This window comes from Manis javanica, chromosome 4 (genome assembly GCF_040802235.1).
Source record: "Manis javanica isolate MJ-LG chromosome 4, MJ_LKY, whole genome shotgun sequence".
In the NCBI taxonomy this organism is placed as follows: Eukaryota; Metazoa; Chordata; class Mammalia; order Pholidota; family Manidae; genus Manis; species Manis javanica.
The window spans coordinates 65,222,115-65,244,782 of NC_133159.1; the positions used below are offsets into that span (position 1 = coordinate 65,222,115).

The 22,668-nt window shown below is 38.4% G+C and overlaps 1 protein-coding gene across 3 annotated transcripts in view; it reads left to right on the forward strand.

Annotated features, from left to right (window-relative positions):
* The window catches only part of DNAJB4 (DnaJ heat shock protein family (Hsp40) member B4), a 34,316-nt gene extending 31,341 nt beyond the window's left edge, over window positions 1–2,975 (forward strand). For all 3 annotated transcript variants that reach the window (XM_073234171.1, XM_017665296.3, XM_017665295.3), the window contains one exon: window positions 1,239–2,975. In XM_073234171.1, the coding sequence (XP_073090272.1) occupies window positions 1,239–1,472 (234 nt within the window). In that variant the 3' untranslated portion in view covers window positions 1,473–2,975. The remainder of the gene's footprint in view (window positions 1–1,238) is intronic.
* The last annotated feature ends 19,693 nt before the right edge of the window (window positions 2,976–22,668 follow it).

Here is a 22,668-nt window from a genome sequence, read left to right on the forward strand (position 1 = left end):
ACCCTCTGAGGTAGTACTGTTATACCTTGTTTATGGGTAACGTATTTTCCAAGTTTAGAAATCTATGTTAACAATTTAAATGCCAATTTTAAGTACTAACTAGATGCGTACTGTGAGACGTAATACTGCATTAACTTTACTCTGTTTTTACAAGTATGGTTACAAGATATGCCATTGTAATCACATCACCTTATCCACATTAAGATTTTTTTTCCAAAATTGTTAATTTGGAGTAGTGATTAAATAACAAAAAAAATATTAAAGGACAAAATAATTTATAAGGGTATTGCTTTAATACATGAGAGCTTATTCTACTTTTAGACACTTCCTCAAATTGGATTATAATCCTGCAAATAGAGCCATGTCAATTCCCTGCTTAAAATCCATAAATGACTCCACATAGCATATGCCATAATCCAGACTAGTTTATCTTAAAATCAGGTCATTTTTAATCTGATTTCTACCCATAAATATGTATACATTTCCCTGTGTTTACTCTGTTATTATCTTGTATATGTCTGTGTCGATGTCTGTGCTCCACTCTGTGAAACACTTGTTCCTCACTCTGCCTCAATACCTGCTACTGGTCCAATGCTTAACTCAAGTATTCTGTACTCCAGAAGCTAAGGGGATAAGTTGGGAGGTGCCCTTTTTCTCACAAAAGACTTCACTACCTCTGTGCCAACATTATACTGTATTATAATTACTAGTTTGCTTCTGAGTTCCTTGTGCATTCCTTGAGGTGGATTGTGTGTTCATGATCCCTATATACTTAGCACCTAGGAGGAAATGTATGGCATATAGTAAACACTCTATGCACAGTAAACATTTGTACACTCAAACAGTAAATGTATTTCTTGTCCTAATGTTTTCCTTCCAGAGAAGTAGGTAGGTGTTCCTATCCTGTTCTTTCCAGTCCCAAATATATTCCTCTACTCCTATCCTTGCATCTTGAATATTTAATAGCGGCCCTGAATAATCCATTTCAGTCCAGGGCAAAGTGGATGACATCCTTGACTTCTCTTTTCCTTTCCATCCCCTTCTCCTTTCCTTCTTTTGTAACATGTCTAATCATGCATTTCCTGAAGGGATTTTCTAGATGGGGAAAAGTCTTATAATTACTGATATTCCCTTGGAGGTTAAAAATGTATCTTAATAGCATCATCCTTTACACTTGGTTATATTTTGTTTAGATTTTTAGGTTTTGAAGTTTGTTAATTTTATTTGGTCCATTTTAGGCATTGTGTGGCTGCTCAATTAACATACCAACAATGGATGGAAGAACCATACCTATGTCAATAAATGATATTGTGAAACCTGGTATGAGGAGAAGAATTATTGGATATGGGCTGCCGTTTCCAAAAAATCCTGACCAACGTGGTGACCTTCTAATAGAATTTGAGGTGTCGTTCCCAGATACTGTATCTTCCTCATCCAAAGAAGTACTTAGGAAACATCTTCCTGCCTCATAGAATGAAAAACTTTGTTACCCATATTTTGATAAGGCACTGAAAATCTAAAAGGACTGGCAGTTTACTAATATAGATGTGAATTCTGTATAAAGACATGTAAATTATTTTGAGGTTTCATTAAATTGCATGAATAAAGACGGGTCAAATAAATAGGCAAAAGGGATTTTTACAGTTAGAGATGAAGAGAAAACCATTCAGTGTATTTTATTTCATTTTTCCCAAAAGAAATTTTTAACATTTTGCTTACATGTAAAATTTGTTTTTGTGGAATAGAAAAATTTCTAATAAAGTATTAGACTAAGTACTTTATTTATTATATCTTTACATAATCGGTATGATAGTTCTCATTTATAATGGAAACTTAAATTCTTAAGTAAACTATACATGAGATATGTATTTCTAAAAAATAAAATCCCAAGTCATTCGGAAATGTGGTTAACTAGATTTAAATTACCATCTGAAATGATATATAGGGCTGGTACCCATAAAAGAATAACCTAATGCATATGTTTCAACATTTTTATTTTTAAAGTATGCTGTAGTATTTCCTAATAACATAATTGTGAAGTTCTTAAGGCAGACCTTTTCTTCATAAAACGAAAATTAGTGGCAGTTTACCTCCTGTGGAAATCCCAATTGCCTGAATTACTGATATTTTAGAAATAGGCTGTTTTTAAAATGCCATATGTAATTTTATGCAAGTTGACTATATATCTTGAACTTAATAACTTATAGGCACATTTTATTGTCCACTAGTTTAAAATAACTTGTTTAAAAACAAACGTGTTTTTAGAGGAAATACTGTTATTTGAAACTAATTTTCCAATTACACAGTCTTCTATAACTTAGTCATAATATGCTATATGTACTTATGCAATTTCCCTGAAAAGAATAAACTACCACTATGGTGTTCAACCAAAACATGGAGAAAATAAACACTAACTGCTGCTTACAAATGATGTTGCTACTACTTGTTATGCGTATAAATATTTTACTTTTTCATATGTTTAGATTGCATTTCTTAGGTGTTTTAAGTTTTTTAGTATATTATGTTTTAAAAATTGTTTTGTTTTCTGTTTATAACTGTAGTAAGAATGATGCCTTAAAGTTTTTGATTGAAAAGTAATTTTCAGGATGATATATATACTGGAACCTATCACGTTTTAGCAGATATAAAGTCTTTTAGAAATTCAATAAATAGGTTGTATCACCATATATTTACAGCTTTACTGGGATATAATTCACACGGTATAAAGTTTACCCTTTTAAAGTATACAGTTTAGTGGTTTTAGTATATTCAGAATTGTGCAACCACTTTTCAAGTCCAGAACATTGTCATCACCTGGAAATGAAATCCCATATCCTGTGCCCCTTTAGCACTCTCTTCGTACTCCTCTAGCACCTGGCAAACTCTAATCTGCTTTCTGCTTCTATGGATTGTCTGTTCTGGACATGGACATTTCATATAAATGGGATCAAGCAATAAATGGCTTTTTTTGTTCAGCTGCTTTCACTTAGCATAATGTTTTCAAGGTACATCCCTGTTGCATCATATGTCCATTTTTTGTTCCATTTTTATGACTGAATGATATTCTTTTGTACAGATATATCAAATTTAAGTTATTTCCTTTTTTTGACTTATGAATAATGCTGTTTGAACATTTTCATACAAGTTTTCAGTACATAACTTTTAAATTCTTGGGTATATACCTAAAAGAAAATTACTGGAAATAACCGTATACTTTAGTTGCAAATGAAAATGCTTAAAAATGCCAGAGAATTCAGAGATCATAGTTATTCTGTCTAATTCATAAATCATTTCTTTATAACATTGTTTCTCTGAATGACAGGTAACACTCTTTAGGGAAATATGAACATCATAGAAATTTTCTCACAGGTCTAAAAAGAGCTGAAAAACATCAGAGTGCGGAGTGTGGTTTCTATTTTAAATCCACTATCAGTTTTGGCAACTTTCTTGATTAAGCATTTTCTCCCAACTTAACTCTAATATTTATAGATAGGTAGATGGATAATCTTTGTATTAAAAAGCATATTTTTTAAGTACAGAATAATTCTGCTAGTAGTAAAAAGTTAATTTGCATTACTATATAAAAACTATACCAATATCTTTCTTGTATTAAAAGGATACTGATAATGCCTTAGCATGTAGTAAGTGCCCAATTTTTATTTGTTAAAGTTGAATTGATGTAAAAACAGAGTACTTACTTTTTTAATTATGAAAGTCTTTGTGATTTTAAGATGTTCTCTTTAATTTCAGCCAGGTTCTTAAATACCTGGAATAGCTTTGAAGGACTGTTAGATCCCAATAAGTTAATTGATCAGGTTGTTTATCTTTCCTACAAGAAAAACCACAAGTCAGTTATGTTTTTTAATTAAGATGTTTTTAGGCAAGATGTGCACTCTTCTGTTGTCACCAACCTACCACTCTTGTGTTACATAAGGCTATTTCATACATTTATTTCATTTGCCTCACTGCCTCTGCAAGCATGTGAGTTTGTGACCCTTCTTTTTTTTAGCTTATTACTCCAGCCTACCATTACTCTTTCTTGGGTGCTAGGAGCTTAAAATGTTCTTGCTTTTTCATTTTTAAGGGAAAAAAACTGTCATTTGACTAGTTATGATATATAAAAAGAAATTAATATATGTCATTGGACTCAGTAAATGGCTTGCTTAGAAGCAACTATCCTCATATTTCAAGGACTAATTACTTAACCTCACAGAGTTAAGGTTCAACACCACCCTTGAACTATTAACACAATGTTTATCCAGTAATGTGTAATGTATACATATATATATACACACACAAACACACGTTTTCTTTCCCCATTTATGGAAAATTATAGGAAAAAGTGTGACATGTTATTTTTAAATTATAGCCTAATATTTATTGGAATAGGTAAGTTTTATAGATGAAATATGTCAACTTAATATTTTTTGTGTGATATTTTTAATTCATAAAATTTTGGAGGGGGAAAGAATTTTAGAGATCACATTTTTCTAGGTGAGGAAGTAAACCCAGAGAGACTAAGTGATTTGGCTGTGGCTGAAGAGCAAGCTTATAAAGGAATTCTGAAAATACTTCTCATATTCTTGATACTGCTTTCCACCAGTATGTCAAGATGACCCCCACTGCTAAATTTCCAAGGCTAGGTCAAATTCTGTTTAAGTACACTTGCCTAGTTCTTTGTGCAATCTGTGTAATTAAGCATATTTTAAATATTTTGAGTCATTTATGAACATGTAGAATATAAACATAACTTGATGGTAACTGAACAGTTGTGAAAGAAACTATAAAAACTGGCTATTTTTTTAAAAAGGAAATTAAGAACCCAGAATTCAAGTGTATCTATCATTTATTTTTAAAAGATGTACTCCAATATTATTCTCAAAATACTGTTGGGCCACATCAGAGCTTTTTAGATAAACAATGTAAATTAAGATTTTTCTAAGAAAAGTTACTATCCAAAATGTGTGAAATTATATCATTGTAAAAAGAAAAGGAGAGTGAGAGAGAGAGATGACAGGAAGGAGAGGGAAGAAGGAAAAGGGAAAACAGGATGAAAAAAATCCTGCATATTTTATTGAGAAAAATTTGTAATGAGTAATAACATATAGAAACTCTACAATCATTTGCAAATACAGTAGTCCCTCGCAAATTAAAAATTGATAGGTACCTCTTCTCTGTAGCTTTTAGAGTTTTGTAGTAGTTCTTGAGCCATTATAGAGATAATTTTAAAAGGAGCCAACTGGAGGTTGGAAAATGAAAAGGAGAATGTAATGAGTGGCAGAGGAAAATGAGTTTTGGATGCAGCCTGGAACATTAGAAAACCAGAGGCAACTCCACTCCTGTTTCTAAAGAGCTGGCACTGAGATGACTATAAAAAATCTGGACAGAAAGTATTGTGACATTAAGTTATAATAGGTTCTGTGTTAGAGAGGAGTTTCAGAAATATATTTATCTAATAGTTAGAAAGTTACACAATATTTTTGGTCTCAAGTATGTGTTTCTCATCTCTAGGACTGGGACTGGAAGGGTTCGAGAGATGAGATTAACTGAAAATCATAAAACCTGAAAAGTATTAGACATTTGGAATGAGGTTAGGCTTCTTTTTTATACTTAATTGCCTTCTTAATATGCCTATTATGCCTAACAAAGCAAAAGTAAATTTGCAAGCATCATATTGAAGCTGTGAGAGTGGGAGATTGTGAAATATCTCCTTGCTCCTAAGCAAGGAATAATCAGCTATATAGTATTTGTTTCTAGTTAAATATGTAGACTGTCATTCTCCTTATTCAATACAGTCTTCATTTTGGTGAACTTAAAACTGACTTAGGGTTCTGCCTAAATTATTTTTTTCCATAACGACTTAAATTCCTCAAGGAATCATTTTCCTACTATGCTTTCAGAAGCCTAACCCTCTCAGGTGGGAAAATTATATTTTACCATGGTTTTTATAAATTACACTCACTTATTAAAGCAACCTTGAAAATTGGCACAGCCAATTTCAGAGTGCTAACTTCTCAATAGGAATAGTTACACATTATATGCCCTTTTCAGAGAATATCTGATGCATACATTTTGGAGAAAAATTTTTAGGAGTTATAATTGGAACTCTGGACTGATAACGGGGTCTTAGTATTATTTAAAAATTAGTTGTTGGATTATTTAGCTTTATTCCCATTAAGTTGAAAGAGGGTATGACCAAGTGGGATTTATTGTAGGTGTGTAATTCTGGTTCAGTATTTGTAATTTCTTCCCAATACTTCATTGCTCCTACTCAACTCCTTTTGCTGTTCTTGGCAAATACATAATGTTTCCATATGTTATAGTCCTGACTATACACACACGCACACACACAAACACTATATAAATATGTATGTATGTATATTTTATATATATATATACTATCTTATAATACATAATTACCTTTACCAGTGCTCTTTGCTCGTGTGGATTTGAATTACTATCTAAGTCCACTTGCTTTCAGCTTGAAAAACTTCTGATAGTATTTCTTGTAAGGTGGGTCTGTATTCAACAAATTATCAGGTTTTCGTTATCTGGGGATGCCTTCATTTTGAAAGGTAGCTTTGCTGGATGTAGAATTCTTCATTGAAAAGATTTTTCTTCTTTGAGCACTGAATATGTTGTCCAACTGTGTGGCCTCCATTATTTCTGGTTATAAGTCAGCCAATCTTTACTGGAGTTCTTTTATAAGTGATTAGTCATTTATCTCTTGCTCCTTTCAGAATTTTCTCCTTGTCTTTGGCTTTTAGCATTTTTGCTATGATGTCTGTGGATCTCTGCACTTATCCTATGTGGAGTTTATTTAGCAATGTGGATTATATAGATAAATATTTTTCAATAAATTTGGGAAACTTCTAGCCATTATTTCTTAAATTTTTTATCTGCTTTCTTTACCTCCTCTCCCTCTGATATGTATTGCATATATTAGTGCACTTAATGGTGTTCCACATTTCTATGAGACTCTGTTCATACTTCTTTTTCTCTTTATTCTTTGCATTGCCTCATCTTTTAATGTATCTCCAACTTTGCTAATTCTCTTTTTCTGCCAGTTCGTATCCACTGTCGAGCCTCTTTTGTGAGTTTGTCATTTCAGTTTTTGTCTTTCTAGGATTTCCATTTGGTTCTTTTTTTGTTTGTTTGAGAGGGCATCTCTCATATTTATTGATCAAATGATTGTTAACAACAATAAAATTCTGTATAGGGGACTCAATGCACAATCATTAATCAACCCCAAGCCTAATTCTCAACAGTCTCCAATCTTCTGAAGCATAACGAGCAAGTTCTTACATGGTGAACAAGTTCTTACATAGTGAATAAGTTCTTACATAGTGAACAGTGCAAGGGCAGTAATGTCACAGAAACTTTTGGTTTTGACCATGCATCATGAACTATAAACAATCAAGTCAGATATGATTATTCACTTGATTTTTATACTTGATTTATATGTGAATCCCACATTTCTCCCTATTTTTTTAAATAAAATGCTAAAGTGGTAGGTAGATGCAAGATAAAGGTAGAAAACATAATTTAGTGCTGTAAGAGGGCAAATGTAGATGATCAAGTCTGTGCCTATAGACTAAGTATTAATCCAGTATAGACAAGGGCAACAAAACATCCACAGATGCAGAAGATTTCTCTCAAAACGGGGGGTGAGGTTCTAACCTCACCTCTGTTGATCCCCAATTTCTCACCTGATGGCCCCCCTGCGACTGTGCCTGTCTTAGGTTGCTCCTCCCTTGAGGAATCTTACCTGTCTCTGGCTAACCAGCCATCTTCTGAGGCCATACAGGGAAATGTAAAGTTGGTAAGAGAGAGAAGCAATATTCTTTGAAAAGGTTAGCTTTTTACTTCTTTGCAGATTTATGCCCTGTGGCTTTTATGCCCAGCATTTGTCTTGAGGTATCTTTACCACTTGGAAGAATTATGATACACGGTAATTTTCAATATGAGGCATGAATTCTACTAAAGGGCTGTAATTAGGAAGGAAGAAGAAAAGTTATAGAAGTAGCAGACAGAAGAAAACATGGGAAGATTGACTATTTCTTTGACATAACTTCTTGTAGAGTAACATAAGCATGTATAACATAAGCAAACTACTAATTAAATTGCGTACTCACATTAACAGAATAGGAATACAGATACATAACAAAAGCAGACCTACAATTACCGGCCATATACAGTGTAACCAAGAAAACCACTTAGGTACCCAAGGCATTTGTGAAAACTTATCAATAATCTGATGCATATTGTGTAACTGAATTTGAATAGTTTGAGAAAAATCAGACAAATTAAAACAACACATTCCTGGGAACTGTTCTCATCCCATATGTTCTTTTAACAATAGATAGTCTATAGTAGCATGATTTTGAAGCACTGCAACTTGCACTTCTCCTAATTCTTGATTGATTTCCAGCAGTATAGATCCAGTCAAATTTGTTGTTTTACTGTATGCAAAGGCCAGCTTAGTTATCTCCTTCTGCATTCCAACGGCAAGTCCAGGAACCGGTGGGATGAATGCAGCTACAACTGCAGCATCGCCTGGATCTTTGTTGAAGTTTTTTGATGATCATCTTCTGCAATGACTCTTCCAGAGGATGTTGATGTTGGAAGTTCTTCTTCATATTGTATCTTAATTCATTTTCTGAGTAGCCAAATTAGGCGTTGACCCTAAGTATAAACACAAACAAACCCTTTGCCCCCACTTTGATATGACCTTTACACCATTGTGAAGAACCCATTGGAGAACCACTTTTTTTTTAAGAGAAAAAAATATTATCAGAAAAATGTACTTCCATAGCTGATCATTGGACACCCTTTAAAAGATCAAAATTAAGGATATGTAAAGCATGCATTAATCATTGATTTGTAGTTAATTTTATCCTATCAGGGAGTAATCCCCCCCTTTTTTATCATTAATCTACAATTACATGAAGAATATTATGTTTACTAGGCTCTCCCATACACCAAGTCCCCCCCACAAATGCCATTACAGTAACTGTCCATCAGCATAGCAAAATGTAGAATCACTACTTGTCTTCTCTGTGTTGCACAGCCCTCCCCTTTCCCCCACCCCCCACATTATACATGCTAATCATAATACCCCCTTTCTTCCCCACCCTTATCCCTCCTTACCCTCCCATTGTCCCCAGTCTCTTTCCCTTTGGTAACTGTTAGTCCATTCTTGGGTTCTGTGAGTCCGCTGCTGTTTTGTTCCTTCAGTTTTCCTTCATTCTTATACTCCACAGATGAGTGAAATCTTTTGGAATTTGTCTTTCTCTGCTTGGCCTATTTCACTGAGCATAAGACCCGCTAGCTTGATCCATATTGTTGCAAATTGTAGAATTTGTTTTCTTCTTATGGCTGAATAATATTCCATTGTGTATATATACCACTTCTTTATCCATTCATCTACTGATGGACATTTAGGTTGCTTCCATTTGTTGGCTATTGTAAATAGTGCAGCGATAAACATAGGGGTGAATCTGTCTTTTTCAAACTGGAGTACTGCATTCTTAGGGTAAATCCCTAGAAGTGGAATTCCTGGGTCAAATGGTAAGTCTATTTTGAGCATTTTGAGGAACCTCCATACTGCTTTCCACAATGGTTGAACTAATTTACATTCCCACCAGCAGTGTAAGAGGGTTCCCCTTTCTCCACAACCTCGCCAACATTTGTTGTTGTTTGTCTTTTGGATGGTAGCCATCCTTAGTGGTGTGAGGTGATATCTCATTGTGGTTTTATTTTGCATTTCTCTGATGACAAATGATGTGGGGCATCTTTTCATGTGTCTGTTGGCCATCTGAATTTCTTCTTTAGAGGACTGTCTATCCAGCTCTTCTGTCATTTTTTAATTGGATTATTTGCTTTTTGTTTGTTGAGGTACGTGAGTTCTTTATATATTTTGGATGTCAACCTGTTAATGGATCTGTCATTTATGAATATATACTTCCATACTGTAGGATACCTTTTTGTTCTATTGATGGTGTCCTTTGCTGTACAGAAGCTTTTCAGCTTGATATAGTCCCACTTGTTCATTTTTGCTTTGGTTTCCCTTGCCCAGGGAGATATGTTCAAGAAGAGGTCACTCATGTTTATGTCCAGGAGATTTTTGCCTATGTTTTTTTCTAAGAGTTTTATGGTTTCATGACTTATGTTCAAGTCTTTGATCCATTTCAAATTTACTTCTGTGTACGGAGTTAGACAGTGATCCAGTTTCATTCTCTTACATGTAGCTGTCCAGTTTTGCCAGTACCATCTCTTGAAGAGACTGTCATATCCCCATTGTATGTCCATGGCTCCTTTATCGAATATTAGTTGACCATATATGTTTGGGTTAATGTTTGGAGTCTCTATTCTGTTCCATTGGTCTGTGGCTCTGTTCTTGTGCCAGTACCAAATTGTCTTGATTACTGTAGCTTTGTAGTAGAGCTTGAAGTTGGGGAGCGAGATTCCCCCCACGTTATTCTTCCTTCTCAGGACTGCTTCCACTATTTGGGGTCTTTAGTGTTTCCATATGAATTTTTGAACTATTTGTTCCAGTTCATTGAAGAATGCTGTTGGTAATTTCATAGGGATTGCATCAAATCTGTATATTGTTTTGGGCGGGATGGCCATTTTGACAATATTAATTCTTCCTAGCCAGGAGCATGGAATGAGTTTCCATTTGTTACTGACCTCTTTAATTTCTCTTAAGAGTGTCTTATAGTTTTCAGGGTATAGGTCTTTCATTTCCTTGGTTAGGTTTATTCCTGGTATTTTATTCTTTTTGATGCTATTGTGAATGGAATTGTTTTCCTGATTTCTCTTTCTATTAGTTCATTGTTAGTGTATAGGAAAGCCACAGATTTCTGTGTGTTCATTTTGTATCCTGCAACTTTGCTGAATTCTGACATTAGTTCTAGTAGTTTTGGAATGGAGTCTTTAGGGTTTTTTATGTACAATATCATGTCATCTGCAAATAGTAACAATTTAACTTCTTTTTTACAAATTTGAATTCCTTGTATTTCTTTGCTTTGTCTAATTGCCGTGGCTAGGACCTTCAGTACTATGTTGAATAACAGTGGGGAGAGTGGGCATCCCTGTCTTGTTCCCGATCTCAGAGGAAAAGCTTTCACCTTCTCGCTGTTCAGTATGATGTTGGCTGTGGGTTTATCATATATGACCTTTATTATGTTGAGTTACATGCCCTCTATACCCATTTTGCTGAGAGTTTTTATCATGAATGGATGTTGAATTTTGTCAGATGCTTTTCAGAATCTACAGAGATGATCATATGGTTTTTGTCATTTTGTTTATATGTTGGATGATGTTGATGGATTTTCGAATGTTGTACCATCCTTGCATCCCTGGGATGAATCCCACTTGGTCACGATGTGTGATCCTTTGGATATATTTTTGAATTTGGTTTGCTAATATTTTATTGAGTATTTTTGCATCCATGATCATCAGGGATATTGGTCTGTAGTTTTCTTTTTTGGTGGGGTCTTTGCCTGGTTTTGGTATTAGGGTGATGCTGGCTTCATAGAATGAGTTTGGGAGTATTCCCTGCTCTTCTATTTTTTGGAAAACTTTAAGGAGAATGGGTATTATGTCTTCTCTGTATGTCTGATAAAATTCCGAGGTAAATCCATCTGGCCCAGGGGTTTCATTCTTGGGTAGTTTTTTTATTACTGCTTCAATTTCTTTGCTCGTAATTGGTTTGTTTAAATTTTGTGTTTCTTCCTTGGTCAGTCTTAGAAAGTTGTATTTTTCTAGGAAGTTGTCCATTTCTTCTAGGTTTTCCAACTTGTTAGCATATAGGTTTTCATAGTATTCTCTAATAATTCTTTGTATTTCTCTGGGGTCTGTTGTGATTTTTCCTTTCTCATTTCTGATTCTGTTGATGTGTGTTGAATCTCTTTTTCTCTTAATAAGTCTGGCTAGAGGCTTATCTATTTTGTTTATTTTCTCAAAGAACCAGCTCTTGGTTTCATTTATTTTTTGTATTGTTTTATTCTTCTCAATTTTGTTTATTTCTTCTCTGATCTTTATTATGTGCCTCCTTCTGCCGACTTTAGGTCTCATTCATTCTTTTTTTCCAATTTCGATAATTGTGACTTTAGACTATTCATTTGGGATTGTTCTTTATTGTTTAATTAGGCCTGGATTGCTATATACTTTCATCTTAGAACTGCCTTTGCTGCATCCCACAGAAGTTGGGACTTTGTGCTGTTGTTGTCATTTGTCTCCATGTATTGCTTAATCTCTGTTTTAGTTTAGTCATTGACCTATTGATTATTTAGGAGCATGTTGTTAAGCCTCCATGTGTTTGTGAGTCCTTTTGTTTTCTCAGTACAATTTATTTCTAGTTTTATACCATACCTTTGTGGTCTGAAAAGTTGACTGATAGAACTTCAATCTTTTTGAATTTACTGAGGCTCTTTTTGTGGCCTCGTATGTGGCCTTTTCTGGAAAATGTTCCATGTGCACTTGAGAAGAATGTGTATCCTGTTGCTTTTGGACATAGCATTCTATAGAGTCTATTAGGTCCATCTGTTCTAGTGTGTTTTTCAGTCCCTCTGTGTCCTTACTTATTTTCTGTCCAGTGGATCTATCCTTTGGGGTGGGTGGCGTGCTGAAGTCTCCTAAAATGAATGCATTGCATTCTATTTCCTCCTTTAGTTCTGTTCGTATTTGTTTCACATATGCTGGTGCTCCTGTGTTGGGTTCATATATATTTATAATGGTTATATCCTCTTGTTGGACTGAGCCCTTTATCATTATGTAATATCCTTCTTTATCTCTTATTACTTTCTTTGTTTTGAAGTCTATGTTGTCTGATACTAGTACTGCAACACCTGCTTTTTTCTCCCTGTTGTTTGCATGAAATATCTTTTTCCATCCCTTGACTTTTAGTCTGTGCATGTCTTTGGGTTTGAGGTGAGTTTCTTATAAGCAGCATATAGATGGGTCTTCCTTTTTTATCCATTCTATTACTCTGTGTCTTTTGATTGGTGCATTCAGTCCATTTACATTTAGGGTGGCTATTGAAGGATATGTACTTATTGCCATTGCAGGCTTTAGAGTCGTGGTTACCAAAGGTTCAAGGTTAGCTTCTTTAGTATCTTGCTGCCTAACTTAGCTCGCTTATTGAGCTGTTATAAACACTGTCTGGAGATTCTTTTCTTCTCACCCGTCTTATTCCTCCTCTTCCATTCTTTATATATTGGTTGTTTTATTCTGTGCTCTTTTGTGTTTCCTTTAACCGTTTTTGTGGGTAGTTGATTTTATTTTTTGCCTTTAGTTAGTATTTGGTTGGTCTGCTTTCTTTGCTGTGATGTTATTTTCTCTGGTGACATCTGTTTAATCTTAGGAGTGCTCCCGTCTAGAACAGTCCCTCTAAAATACCCTGTAAGTTGGTTTATGGGAGGCAAATTCCCTCAACTTTTGCTTGTCTGGGAATTGTTTAATCCCTGCTTTATATTTAATGATAATATTGCTTGATGCAGTATTCCTGGTTCAAGGCCCTTCTGTTTTATTGCATTAAATATATCATGCCATTCTCTTCTGGCCTGTAAAGTTTCTGATGAGAAGTCTGATGATAGCCTGATTGGTTTTCCTTTGTAGGTGACCTTTTTCCTCTCTCCCACTGCCTTTAAAACTCTGTCCTTGTCCTTGAACTTTACTATTTTAATTATTATGTGTCTTGGTGTTGTTCTCCTTGGGTCCCTTCTGTTGGGAGTTCTGTGTACTTCCGTGGTCTGATAGAGTATTTCCTCCCCCAGTTTGGGGAATTTTTCAGCAATTATTTTTTCAAAGAGAATTTCTATGCCTTTTTCTGACTCTTCTTCTTCTGGTACTGCTATAATGTGGATATTCTTCCTTTTGTATTGGTCACACATTTCTCTTGATATTGTTTCATTTCTGGAGATCCTTTTATCTCTCTCTGCATCAGCTTCTATGTGTTCCTGTTCTCTGGTTTCTATTCCATCAATGGCCTCTTGCATCTTATCCATTCTGCTTCTAAATCCTTTCAGAGATTGTTTCATTTCTGTAATCGCTCTCCAGACATCATCCCTTAGCTCCTGCATATTTCTCTGCAGCTCCGTCAACATTGTTATGACCTTTATTTTGAATTCTGTTTCAGGAAGATTGGATAGGTCTATGTCCTTCTCAGGCATTTACTCTGTGATTTTGGTCTGTATGAAATTCTTCTGCATTTTCATGGTAATAGAGATAGTTGTGTGGAGCTGGCGTGTGTGTAGGCTGGGAGAACATCCCTTCTTGCTGGTTTGTGGCCTTCCTCTCCTGGAAGAACAGCGACCTCTAACGGCTTGTGCTGGGCAGCTGTGCACAGACAGGGTCTCTGATTCTTGCCCGGCCACTGTGGAGTGTAGCTCCGCAGTTGCTGTGGGCGTGGCCAGCCTCAGGCTGCTGTTACAATATGGTGTAGCCACGTGGAAGGGAAACAGCTGGGAGGTCGTTTATCTCCATGAGGGGCCTCCAAGCTGCACTGCCGCTCAGGGGGTTAGGGTGTCTGTAGTTCCCTGTGATTCCAGCTGCTGGGCTAAGTGTCCTGGGATGCTTCCTTCCAGCTGTGGGGTCACTGTCCCTTTAAGACTTTCAAAAAGCACTTGCTTATCCTTGTCCCAGGGGTGCCAGCTGCAGGGTTCCGCTCACAGGTCTTACTGTCCTGTTTGCCTTGTTTCCAGCACCCCATGCATGCTCTGTGTCTGTGCTAGGGTGTGGATGGCTAGGGCTGGGTGATTAGCAGTCCTGGTCTCCCTTTCCCTCCCTGCTCTGACTCCTTTTCTCCTGCCAGGAGCTGAGGTGAGGGGTGCTTGGGTTCCGCCAGGCCACAGCTTATATCTTACCCCCTTCACAAGGCACTGGGTTCTTTCAGGTGTGGATGTAGTCTGGCTGTTGTCCTGTGTCTTCTGGTCTCTCTTTTAGGAATAGTTGTATTTGTTGTATTTTCAAAAATATATATGGTTTTGAGAGGAGATTTCCGCTGCTCTACTCACACTGCCATCTTGGCTCTGCCTCTAGGTTTTTTGATAAGCCAGTATCAGGGTGTTTTAAGGGGAATTGGCTGGTCATAGTTGCTGTTTGTTTAAAAGTTCCTGGATAATTGGCTGCAGGCCCAGTAAATTCTTGAGGGGCAGCGGGTACTTAGGTTGAGAGGGAAAAGAGGTGGAATCTTTAAGTCTGATAATTACTGGGGGGCAGGGGGTGAGTGTATCCCAGACTACACAGTTGACTAGATGCGGTGGAAGAGGAAAAGGAGAGGGAGGTGGGTTTGTAATGGGTTGGAGGGTGAGTAAAAGTGGGATTGAATGTGAGTTGGGGTTGAAGCATGGTCCTGAAGCAAAAGTAATGGAAGCTCCAACATTGTGTAATAGGTCTCTTCCTATAAAGGAAATGGGATGATGGGGAATCACCAGAAAGAAGTGAGAGCAGGCAATGCCTCTAAAGATGCAGTGAAGCATGGGAGTTTGTAAAGGTTGATAAGGTATGCCCTCTACCCTGACTACAGAGGACTGTGGGAGCAGGAAGGTCCCTAAACTTCCTTCAGGACTGAGGAGGTGGCCCCAGTGTCCAAAAGGAAAGCGATAGGCCTTTTCATCTCTTCCATTATATACTTTGAAAGCCACTGCCAGGACTTCTGCCTGAGGAGTTAAGGGTCCCTTCTCTAGACATTTAAGTTTAGCCTTAATGTTGTGGAAACTCTGGGTGAAGAACTAGGTCATTAATAATTGTCTCCTATCTGGGGGTCTCAGGGTCTAGGTTTGTATATTGTAAAAGAGCTTTGGTGAGGCAGTCTAGGAACATAGAGGGGTTCTCATTTTTATCTTAAATAACCTTTTGGAGTTTTTGATAGTTAATGGCTTTATTGGCTGACTTCCTGACACCCACCACCATGCAGGTAATGAATTGATCTCAACTGGTGACTCCCCCTGCCATATTATAGTCCCAATTAGGGTCTTGGTCAGGAACTGCCTCTGCACCAACTGGAAGAGCTGGAGTAGTTTGGTGAACCTCATCGGCATGAGTTCTAGCCTGTTCCCAGACTCACCTACACTCCTCGGGCAAAAGTGTGTTGGATAGGTTCATGTGAATATCATGAAAGTTAAGATCATTTGAATGAGTTAAGTACTGGAACTCTTTTATGTAAGTAGCTAGGTTGGAGGTAAAAGAGCCTAATCTTTTCTCAATTTGAAATAGGTCAGAGAGAGTGAAAGGGACATGGACACAGACAATGCCCTCTGTACTGGCTACTTTCTGTAGTGGGACTAGGATCTGGGTTTGAGAGCAAGTGACTGGAGGGCTTGGCGCAGGACTGGGTGAGGGAAGGGGAATTGGTTGTGGAGGAGGAGGAGGTGCTGCGGCTCCTGCAATGGCACTAGGGGAGCTGGGAGGGTTGGGATTTGGATCTTGTAGAGAAGGAGGTTGGGGCAGGAGAGGAACTGGTGGTTGAGGGGGATCTGTAGAGGTTTGAGATCAGTAGGGAGGAAGTTCATCAGCAGGGTCAAAGTCAGAGGATATGGTGGGAATTGGTGGGTGGTGGGGTGAAGGTTTTTAGAGCAAGGAGAAGATGTTTAGGATTGCAAGGGAGACAGAGCAGGCTTGGTTCAGAGGTAGGAGAAAGCCTGGATATATGGGATCTCTTTCCATTTGCTCCTGCGCTCACAGAAGTTGTATAAGTCATGGATCATTTTAGGATCTAAAGAGCCATTGGGAGGCCATTTAGACTGATTGTCCAAGGAATATTGTGGCCAGATCTCATTACAGTAGTGAATAAGCTTAAAAGGTTTGAGGTCTGGAGTCAGATGAAGGGGTTTTAGATTATTGAGTAAGCACCCTAGCAGTGAATCTGTGGGAATGGAGGGGCCAGATCCCATGGTAAGAATGAGACCGTTCACAAGGTGCTGAAGCATCCCAGAGCGATTGAGAAGGTCATGGAGAAGAGCAGACACAGTTAGGGGGTCATCACCACCTCTAACTGAGCAGTCAAGGTGAAAACACAGAGGAGGCTCAGCACCTGGTACCAGGCGTTTACAAGTAGATAAAGGGAGACCAAGCCTCAGTGAATGAGTTTTCTTACCATGGGGAGGCAGAGAAGGGTTGACAATGGGGATCAACCGTGACTCTGAAAGTTGTGTTTGGGGGGCGTGCCCCTGTCCCAGAGGGACCCTTGGGAGTGCCAGACACTCAACAATCACTTCCCAGGTTCCAAAGGAACATTTAAGTTGACCATGAAGGGGAGACTTACCAAATTGAAGGCCGGTGTTGGGCAAGAAGACAAGCGACCAGGGAAATGGACAGTGAGCCTGTGGAGGAGGATCAGGCAGTGAGGGTTCCCAAAGCAGCTCAGATTCTGGGAGGAAGAGCAAAGTCAATGGGAGAACCACATCTGAGTCATGGCACCAATGAAAGGTTATCTTACCATGACTCCCCTTACCCCAGAATGACTCAGGAGACACGGGCCCATGCAAGAGATTTTATTATCTGAAAGAGAAAATGGCTGCCCCCAGAGAGAGAGAGCAGCACTTGTGGGTGAGGAAGTGCATTTTTAAGGAGTAGGGGGTAGGGTGTGTTCTGCATTGGTGATTGGATATTAAGGGGTGGGGGTCTTAGTGCACCAGAATTTGCCTTCAGTTGCTTTTCCTGCATGTTGTGTAGGTCAGCAAACCACCAAAAGGGGCCTAGAGTGCTCTTTGTAGCCTGTGGCCAGCTACCAGTGATTGAGAGTGATCAAGGCACCCACTTTACTGGACACGGACACGCATTGCAAAGATGGGTGCAATAATTAGAATAAAGTGGAAATTAGACACTGTTAAATGGACATAGCCTTGGTCATGCCCACATATGGACTGGTGATGGCCAGCTTTTTTGGCACCTTGGAGAAAAGGCCTGGAAGCTGGCCTCCTGTGTATTCCTGGATTAACAGCAGAGTGGCCACCAAACTCAGGGTTATTTTCTGCTACAGTCCTTGTGGCCTGGATGCACCTTCTGGCTGCAGCTGCCATGTGATGGCTGAAATGGATGAGCTTTGGACTTAATCAGCATAGGACTTTGAACCTAGCTGAATCCTCTGGTTTAAGGATTATCATGATTTTTATTGCTGTTGCTATTGTATGTCATTAGTCTGGTCACAATGCTTCAGTTTTATTATCCACGGACCATTGCAGAAGAAGGGGTATGAGTAAATTGTAAGGCAGGATTTCTGGAGGGGTGGCCTGAGGGTAAAATTGTAATATTTCCAGAATACCTCGCCTGGCTTTAGTGCATCTGCATATCAACAGGCATTCTTCAGTGGTGAAGAGTAGTTCATCTCCATTTCAGTGGATAATTACCTGGTCAACAGAGGGCTTATCTGAACCTGAGAGGTGAGGAGGAGGGCTGGTTTTGCTTCTGGTGAAGCAGGAAAGAGAGATGGTCCCAGACCATATGTTGTAAACAATAAAAGTATTTTAAACTTTATTTCTCCCTTTGACTGATTTCAGTTTTAGAGGTATTTTGTCCCAGGATTTCCCTCCCCAGAGTTATAATCATCAAGCAGGCCTTTTAAACCCTGATGCTGAGTTTAAAATTCTACCAGCTATCAAGAATTGGAAGCAACCTAAATGTCCATCAGTAGATGAACGGATAAAGAAGATGTGGTACATATACACAATGGAATACTACTCAGCCATCAGAAGTGGAAAAATCCAACCATTTGCAGCAACATGGATGGAGCTGGAGAGTATTATGCTCAGTGAAATAAGCCAAGCGGAGAAAGAGAAGTACCAAATGATTTCACTCATCTGAGGAGTATAGGAACAAAGGAAAAACTGAAGGAACAAAACAGCAGCGGAATTACAGAACCCAAAAATGGACTAACAGGTACCAAAGGGAAAGGAACTGGGGAGGATGGGTGGGCAGGGAGGGATAAGGGGGGGAAGAAGAAGGGAGGTATTAAGATTAGCATGCATAGGGGGGAGGGAGAAAGGGGAGGGTGGACTGCACAACACAGAGAGGACAAGTAGTGACTCTACAACATTTTGCTAAGCTGATGGACAGTAACTGTAATGTGGTTGTTAGGGGGAACCTGATATAAGGGAGAGCATAGTAAACATAGTATTCTTCATGTAAGTGTAGATTAAAAATTAAAAAAGAAAGAAAGAAGGAAAGGGGGATTACTCCTTGATAGGATAAAACTATTGGTAAATCAAAGATCAACGCATGCTTTAAATATCCTTAATGTTGATCACTTAAAGGGTGTCAGATGATCAGCTATGGAGGTACTCTTTTCTGATAATATTCCTTTCTCTTAATAAAAAAAAAAAAAAAAGCAGTTACTGTGTGCTGACCTCCAATGAGTTCTGCACAGTGGTATAGAGGGCATATCAAAGTGTGGGCAAAGGGTCTGTTTGTTTCTGTGCAGAAGATCAAGGCCTAGCTTGGATACCCAGAAAATGAACTAAGATACGATATGAGGAGGAGCTTCCGGCATCAGCACTCTCTGGAGGACTTGTGCCAGGGGATGATCATCAAAAAGCCTCCACAGGGATCTGGGCGATGCTGCGGGTGTGGCTGCATCCAGCCCACCGTCTCCTGGACTTGCCATAGGAATGAGGGGGGAGATGTCTAGGCTGGCATGTGCATACAGTGAGACAACGAATTTGACCGGATCTGTACTGTTGGAACTCAACCAGGAGTTGGGAGGGGTGCAAGTTGTAGCACTCCAAAATCTCATGACTATAGACTATCTACGGTTAAAAGAACATATGGGATGTGAACAGATCCCAGAAATGGGCTGCTTTAATTTGTCTGATTTCTCTCAGACTGTTCAAGTACAATTGGACAATATCCATCATATCATAGATAAATTTTCACAAATGCCTAGGGTGCCTAAATGGTTTTCTTGGCTTCACTGGAGATGGATGGTAATTATAGATTTGCTTTGTTTATGTCACCGTATTCCTATTATGTTAATATGTGTCTACAAATTAGTTAGTAGTTTAAAACATATACATACTTAAGGTACTCTACAAGAAGATATGTCAAAGAAATAATCAATCCTCCCATGTTTCCTTCCATATGCTACATCTATAGCTTTTCTTCTTCCTTCCTAATTACAACCCTTAAATAGAATCCGTGCCTCATATCGAATTTACCGAGTATCATAACTCCTCCAGGTGGTAAAGATACCTCGAGACAAGTGCTGGGCACAGAAGCCACAGGGCATAAATCTGCAAAGAAGTAAAAAGCTAACCTTTTCAAACAATATGGCTTCTCTCTCATTTACCAACTTTACATTTCCCTGTATGGCCCCAGAAGATGACTGGTTAGCCAGAGACGGGTAAGATTACTCAAGGGAGGAACAACCTAAGACAGGCACAGTCACAGGGGGGCCATCAGGTGAGAATTTGGGGATCAACAGAGGTGAGGCTCAGAACCTCACCCCCCCTGCTTTGAGAGAAATCGTCTGCATCCGTGGATGTCTTGCTGCCCTTGTCTAGCCTGGATTAATACTTAGTCCATAGGCACACACCTGATCATCTGATCATCTACATTTGCCCTCTTACAGCACTAAACTATGTTTTCTACCTTTATCTTGCATCTACCTACCACTTCAGCATTTTATTAAAAATAAAAATAATAATAATAATAGAGGGAGAAATGTGGGATCAACATATAAATCAAGTACAAAAATCAAACAAATATTCATATTTGACCTGATTGTTTATAGGTCATAATGCATGATCAAAACCGAAAGTTTCTGTGATGAATGCCCTTGTACTGTTCACCATGTAAGAATTCGTTCACCATGTAAGAACTTGTTCGTTATGCTTCAGAAGATTGGAGACTGACGAGAATTAGGCTTGAGATGGATTAATGATTGTACATTGAGCATTGACCCCCTATACTGAATTTTATTGTTGTTAACAACCATTTGATCAATAAATATGAGAGATGCCCTCTCAAAAAAAAATAAAATAAAATATAAAAATGAATTAGGCATTCTCTCATGTTGTAAATCAAAAAAAAAAAAAAATTCTACCAGCTATGCAAAGTTTTTAATGGGAATTCATTTGCTAGGTTTCTATCTCTCCTTTTCATTCTTGCAAACTAGGTGTTTTTTTATTTATTATTAAGGTATCATTGATATACAATCTTATGCTCAGGTTTCACATGAGCAACATTGTGGTTACTACATTCCCTCATTATCAAGTCCCCACCACATATCCCATTATAGTTACTGTCCATCAGCATAGTAAGATGCTATAGAGTCACTACTTGCCTTCTCTGTGCTATACTTCCTTCCCTGTGCCCCCTATATTATGTGCACTAATCATAATACCCCTTAATCCCCTTTTCCCTCCCTTCCCACCCACCCTCCCCATCCCCTTTGCCTTTGGTAACCACTAGTCTATTCTTGGGTTCTGTGACTCTGCTGCTGTTTTGTTCCTACAGTTTTTGCTTTGTTGTTATACTCCACAGATTAGTGAAATCATTTGGTACTTTTCTTTCTCTGCCTGGCTTTTTCACTGAGCATAATACCCTCTAGCTCCATCCAAGTTGTTGCAAATGGTAGGATTTGTTTTCTTCTTATGGATAAATAATATTCCATTGTGTATATGTACCACATCTTCTTTATCCATTCATCTACTGATGGACACTTTGGTGACTTCCATATCTTGGCTGTTGTAAATAGTGCAGCAATAAACATAAGCATGCATATGTCTTTTTGATTTGTGATCCTGTCTTCTTAGGGTAAATTCCTAGGAGTGGAATTCCTGGGTCAAATGGTATTTCTGTTTTTAGTTTTTTGAGGAACCTCCATACTGCTTTCCACAATGGTTGAACTAATAAACACTTTTAAATTGTTCATAGTTTTTGTGATTATTAAAATGTCTAAGCTAGTAATAATGTATTTTGACAATGTCTTTGTAGATACAATATCAATATAGCTTCATTTTTTTTATGAGTAATGTTCTTCTGAAGGGTAAGCTGAAACAATTAAAGTACATTATAAAGTACTAGAGGGTGGCCTATTTAAAATATGACCCACTTAAGAAGGAAGGCAGTGTGATGATGTAAGAATACTGCTGGGGAGGAGAACCAAGATGGTAGCGTGAGTAGAGCAGCAGAAATCTCCTCCCAAAACCATATGTATTTTTTGAAAATACAACAAATACAACTAATCCTAAAAGAGAGACCAGAAGACACAGGACAACAGACTACATCCACACCTGCGAGAACCCAGCACCACGCAAAGGGGGTAAGACACAAGCCGTGGCCCGGTGGGACCAGAGCGCCCTTCACCCCAGCTCCCAGCGGGTGGAGAGGAGTTGGAGTGGGGAGGGAGAGGGAGCCCAGGACTGCTAAACACCGAGCGCTAGCCATCCGCACCGGACCGCAGACACAGTGCATGTGTGGGGTGCTGGAAACTAGGGAAACAGGACAGTAAGACCTGTGAGCAGGTCCCTGCAGCCAGCGCACCCAGGACAAAGAAAAGCGAGTGCTTTTTGAAAGTCGTAAAGAGACAGGAACCCCACAGCTGGAAGGAAGTGCTCCGGGAAACCTAGCCCAGCAGCTGGGAATCCCGGGGAACTCTGGGTGCCTGAACCCCTAAAGCACAGCTTGGAGGCCCCTCACCACAATAAACAGCCTCCTGCCTGTTCC